Source organism: Gossypium raimondii, chromosome 10 (assembly GCF_025698545.1).
Source record: "Gossypium raimondii isolate GPD5lz chromosome 10, ASM2569854v1, whole genome shotgun sequence".
Classification (NCBI taxonomy): domain Eukaryota; kingdom Viridiplantae; phylum Streptophyta; class Magnoliopsida; order Malvales; family Malvaceae; genus Gossypium; species Gossypium raimondii.
Window position 1 is genome coordinate 9,660,053 of NC_068574.1, and position 6,243 is coordinate 9,666,295.

At 33.4% G+C, this 6,243-nt stretch overlaps 1 protein-coding gene across 1 annotated transcript; it reads right to left on the reverse strand.

Moving 5' to 3' along the window:
* Positions 1 to 948: 948 nt before the first annotated feature.
* Positions 949 to 4,019, reverse strand: LOC105776972 (protein NRT1/ PTR FAMILY 4.3). Its single transcript, XM_012599963.2, has 3 exons — positions 3,792 to 4,019; positions 3,030 to 3,247; positions 949 to 2,585 (listed from the first exon to the last, which is right to left on the reverse strand). The coding sequence occupies exons 1-3, from the start codon at positions 3,916 to 3,918 to the stop codon at positions 1,143 to 1,145; spliced, it is 1,788 nt and encodes a 595-aa protein (XP_012455417.1). The 5' UTR covers positions 3,919 to 4,019; the 3' UTR covers positions 949 to 1,142.
* Between the last annotated feature and the right edge of the window lie 2,224 nt (positions 4,020 to 6,243).

Here is a 6,243-nt window from a genome sequence, read left to right on the forward strand (position 1 = left end):
CTTAAATTTTTTTTAAATTCTTGGCTGGAGTGTTTTAAGTAAATTTAAACAACTTAGAGGTGGAACTTCATGTGAAGGTTTGATGGTTTAGGGTATTCATTGTCTTAAGTGTAGCTTGGATTTGAGTTGTACTAGTTGTATTTGTTGTTCGAGCTTTGTCAAAATTAAATAATTAAAATATTTTTATATAAAAAAATTCAATGTTTTAAATAATTAAATGTTTTATATGGGCTGAAGGATTAGACAGGATCCAATATAAATTTCTGCATAAAATTTGTTGAAATAAAATCATAGTCTTACTCAATTCCATCCATCAACAAGTGTTTCTGTCTGGTTCCTAGTCAGTCTCGCAACTAAAACATAATGAAATCTAGTGGGCTTTATGAGGAGACTGATAGTGAAGTATGTTGCAGTGGGGGCCAAGCTCCAGCATAAGGACATGTTTGAGACATGTCTCTTAGCATATGGTAAGAAGTGGGTCACTTCTCAAAAAATTTGCTAATGGATGTCTTAGGCCTCCTTTTTCCCCCAGTTGACTTAATCTATTGGAGCTTGATTATGTTGCATATTCATGCATCACAGACAGTAGTTTGACATACCAGCTCTAAAACAAGTGGCCCCCTTAAACCTTCCAGCTAGGTATGTCACCAGCTGCAACTTTCATATTCTTTTCTTGTCATCTAATGGAAACCGAAAGCTGCTCTGAATGACTTGATGAATGGATAAAAGGCGAGCAGTAGGAGGATGCATTGAATCTTTGTGAATGGCTCAAGAACAAAGTTGATAGTGATCCATTGGGACCCTTCATTTCTAAAAGGGGCATCTTCTTTTTCCTCCTAAATTTCCCAACTATCACATAATAAAGCAGTCTATTTATTTTAGCTAATTTTTTTAACCTATGTCTGATATCAAATCTATTATTAGTCAAACAAACGAGATTACGCTTGATTTCCAGTTTGCCACTAACAAAAGGTGGCCTGAAATGTTTACTTTTTTCTAAACAACTTGTATAGTTCTTAAAGAGCACTTTTTTCTAAACAACTTGTATAGTTCTTAAAGAGCCTTTTTGCATGGTACAATAATACTTGTTCATATATAATACAATACTATTAGTGGTAGATAATTGCCATAATGTCCCATGTTTATGGTATATTCTCATCTACTACATCTTTTGAATGTTTGGTCAAGATGTAATGGTTCAACCCCATCCCATCTGCTTCATTTTGTATGGTGGGTGGTGCAGAAGAGTGAGAATGCCATCTAGCCCAGAAGAGATAGTTTAGGAAGTTGAGGAAGCTAATGACTGCTAGCAACCAGTAGAAAAGGTCTAGTCTGTCTTTATTGAGATCGTTGTCGCTAAGCCAACCGCATTTCGAAGAAGAAGATGTGATCTTATTTACTAGAGAAACCAGTACTGAGCTCAAGTAGAACCCAAATGAGTAAGAACAATAGGTCATTGCCATCAGAAATGCTTGCATCCCTTGCAAGGATTGCTTGTAGAAGAACTCAATTAGGCCAACCGCAGTAAGCATCTCCGATAATCCGAAGATTAAGAACTGTGGGGTGATCCAAAAGATGGATATTATTTCGCCCGAACCCAAAGCCGAGTCCCTTCTCTTCTTCTCCATAAGTGCCGCGGCAATCATCGAAAAGGTTGAGAGAAAAAGACCCGAGCCTATCCTCTGTAGAGGCGAAATTCCGGATTCGTGACCGGTAATCTTCCTGGCAAAAGGGACGAAGAACTTGTCGTATAATGGGACTAGGAAGATGAGTATGATGTAAGGGATCGACTGAAGGGAAGCTGGTGGGATATGGAAAGACTTGGTTAGCTGAGTATCCATTGCACTTCCTTGTTGCACTGAGAATGTTTGTAGTTGAGCCAAAACGGTATTGAAAACAATGGTGCAAGCAAATATAGGAATCACTGAAATCAATATCTTCACTTGCTCCACTTGTGTAACACTGCACAATCTCCATGGACTTTCCTTTGTATTGCTTCCATCTTCAACTTTGATGCACGCCTTGTCTAAGAACCTGAACCTTTGTGTCTGAACCACATTTCCAGATTCAGCTCGGTTTTGATCTCCATTGATCATCAGCTCTGGATTAATTTGTTTCCTCTTTAACATGGCAGCAACAAAAACTTGAGCGATGGGAGTGAAGATGCTTCCTCGAGGAGGCTTGTTTCTGTAATACAATGACCCGGAAACCACAACGATTAGTCCCATGGCCATGGCGGCGGCCGAAACTCCGAACCCGACATCCATACCGGCATGGGTTTGGATCCATACTAGAACAGTTAGGGCAATGAGTTCACCCATGGAGAAGGCAAAATAGGCAGCATTGAAGTAGGTTGAGAGCTTCTTAGAGTGTGAGGGATTTTGAAGATTGAACTGATCAGCCCCATGAGCAATCATGTTGGGTTTCACACATCCACTTCCTAATGCCACCAAGTAAAGTGCCACAAAGAAAATCAAGGCCTTGAAGCCTTTTGCTTCTTCACACATGTCTCCATCAGTTAACATGTTGCACTTGGCTGGCTTTAGTTGAGGAAGATGAGCTTGGACTGACAGTAATATGAAACCCTATATACATTTAGAAAGAAACAAACTAATGATGAAATACACAACCATTTTAATTAATATTCTATTTTTTTTAATCATAAAATTCAGGTAGTTTGTAAAAGTTTGTAAAAATGTATAAATTAAATTAAATCAAATTAATATCAAGTTTACTGTGATGTCATTCATTAAAAATAAAACAAATAACTTACTTTAAATGAAAAGATATCATGTGAGTTTATTCTTATAAATGAATAAAGATGAAAAAGGAGTGGCACAGTGTAGGCCAAACTTCTACTGCATATGGTACAGTGTTGATAGTATATAATTGTATGCATTCTTGATGGTGAAATGATAAGATATCATTTAAATAAATATATTTTAGATGGTGTGTCATAGTCTAATTGACGTGTATAAAATGAAGCATTATCAACAGTATAAAAAAAAGGGGGGGGGGGGGAAGCTTACAGAAAGCTCCACAAAGCCGAAGAGAATGATGGTCCAGAAGCACCCAAGATGAGAGTCGGAAAGATAGCCACCAAGGAGGGCCAAAAGGAAGATTGTTCCAACAAAGTTTGTCACTATGTTTGCTGACTTTGACAGCGAGAAATGCATCTCGTTTATCAAATATGTTATAAGGTTGTTCCCTACGGCTGCTATTCCCATTATCTCAAATGCTTGTAGCCCTGCATTATCCACATCACACTTTTCCTTTATTATATATTACCTAATTGTGATGACAGAGAACCAAACCATGCCTTTTTCTCTATAACCATGCTGTCACCCTAAAACTATAATACATACATGAACATTATTAAGACTAACCCTCAAAAATAATATGTCTCAAGTCTATGAATTAGCCACAAAATAACCCACTTTTTCAAACAAAACTTAAACAACAACTGATCTATAATATGTATATATGTAGATCTGAAGGAACTTAAATATAGACATGGAGGTCAACATGGGTTGACCAACTCATAATATCACTAGGGTTCAAACCTGACCTGACTGGTCTCTTTCAACCATTTATGAGAGCGATGGCTTGCTCTCACCTCAATTTTTTTCGGGAAAAAAAATATAGACACGGTGGCTGGACTGGGCAATAGTAGGGTACGTAAATGATCATCGAAAAATACTTTATTTTCAGACACAAGAATCTTCATGTAATAGCTTAATTATAGAAGACAACATTTAAAAAAGAGAGAGAGAAGGAGAAAGAGAACAAACCAAGAACAAATGCAGCAGCAGACATGCCGCCATGCTTCTTAGGATTGGAAGGTCTGCCTCTCCAATCGACAGTGTTCTCTTGTTGGTGTTTCATTTCACCTTTGTCAGCCCCTCTTCCTTCTTCCATTTGGGAAGTGAAAACTGAAAACCCAGAAAGGTGATTTTGATGTTGTCTTACTCCAAACCAATGGTGCTGCTGGGATTTGTGTTTGAGACACGCAAGTGGGTTGGTTTTGTCCTAAATTTATAACCCCCTCCCACTCTCTATCCCCATAGGTCAATCCCCCCTCCCATAGATTTTTGTGAAATTATTATTCACTTGAATTTAAACCCCACACGCACCATAACCGTGTGGGTATCACTTGCGCCTCCTCCTTCTCCCCAAATATTATTATAGTAATATATTTGTTTAATCCCTTGTGCACCCCAGACATGAAACATGTGACTCAATCTGCAGTTTATTTAACAGCAGATTAAAACTTATTTAGATTACTTTATGCTTAATGGGTTGTAAGAGATGCAACCTATTCATAATTAAAAAGCCGACTGAAATCAGACATTAATTTACTTGAAAATCTTACAAAATTATACTAACAGATGCAGGATATTATAACATGTCATTTTAAGAGTTTTGAAAAAACTAATTACATTTTAATAGGTTAATATGTTTCATTAAAAAAGATTTACAGCATGTACGTATGACGTAATTTGAATGGAGCGTGTGGATCGTGTTGATCTCGCTATGATGTTGCCATTTCCAATGGTGGTCCACAATTGATACGCCCACAAGGGTATATTTGGATGGTGGTGGGTTTAGCCAAATATCACAGTCTTCTTATCCTTATTTTTATATTAATCACAGCCAAATCCGTCCTTAATGTCTATTTTTATTTTTAAATAATCATTCCACTCTGTTTACAAACAAATTTTTTTTTTATTCTACTAAAATGTTTCACTTCTTGTATCACGCACATGCAAACACATACTGCTTTTGTTTTTTTCTTTTTAATTTCTTCACCTTTCAATTTTATACATTCAGTTGTTTTTAAAAAATTTTAGAGAAATAGTTCATTTTCTCAAAATTTAAGGAAATATATTAGTTCTTTCTTTCTTTCTTTCTTTTTACATATCATCTCGATGGTTAAATGTTAGTGATTTTATTTTTAAGTCTTGGGTTTGATTTTTCTCCTACAACATTTGTATTTTTATTTCATGTTGTTTCAAGATTTTTTTTATTAATATTTTTATCATATGAGCTCTTTTGGTTAAATGGATAAATAATAGTGATTTCACCCTTGAGTCTTAAGCTTCTAAGCACATTAGGGGTGAATAAAATCTGATTCGATTCGAAAAACTCGATAAAAATTTTAAATTTTGAATTAAATAGTTTGAGTTATTTGAGTCAATCAAGTTATTCGGGTCAACTCGAATAAAAAATTAAACTTTCCGGTTTAACTCAAATATGAATTGCACAATTCGAGCTATCTAAAAATCCGAATAAGAAAAGACAAAACTACATCATTTTGATAGATGTTTACTCATTAAGTTAGAAGAGAAAACCATTATATCGTTTATGTGGTTAACTAATCTTTTACTTCGTCTACTAATTAAATAATTGATCCATATAAACGTAACATTGAGTATAAATAATATGATTTGTTAACTCAACTCGACTTGACTCAAAATTTTTTAACTCGATTCAATTCGAAAAAAATTCAAATTGAGTTTGGTTGCTAAAATAGGATTCGCCAACTCGACTAACACGAAATTTTTTTACTCGATTCGACCCGACTCAATTAAATACTCCCCCTAAAGCACAGTTGTATTTTTTATTTCATATGTTTCAAGCTTTTTTATTTTTAATCATTTTTTAAATTAATAAAATATATTATTTCAAGTTTTTTTTATTTTTGATTCATCTTTTTAATTAATAACTCTTTTAGTTATAAAATCAAATAATTATGCAAATATCATTATTTTTAGTAAATATAATTTTTATGAGTAATATTTATTTTTCAATTCATATCATGAGCGTAGAAAATTTTAGTATTATATATTTTTGTATGTGTATTTGAAATAATTAATTGAAATATTTCACATATAAAAATAATTGAAATATCATACCCACAAAGTAGATGAAAAAACAATGATATTTGAAATATTTTACATATAAAAATAATAATGACATTTGAAATAATTATTTGATTTTATAATATTAGAAATCACCATACCCTCAATATAGGTGAAAAAATAAATATTTGACATATAAATATTATATATAAAGAAAAATATATCAAAAATTAGTTGATGTTTTTAAAAATAAAATATATTTAACATAATGACAAATGTAGTATATATATAGTTATTAATTTATTCATATAAATTAAGGAGTTATTAATTTCAAATATTTTTAATATAATGATAAATATAAAATATATATTTTTATTATATA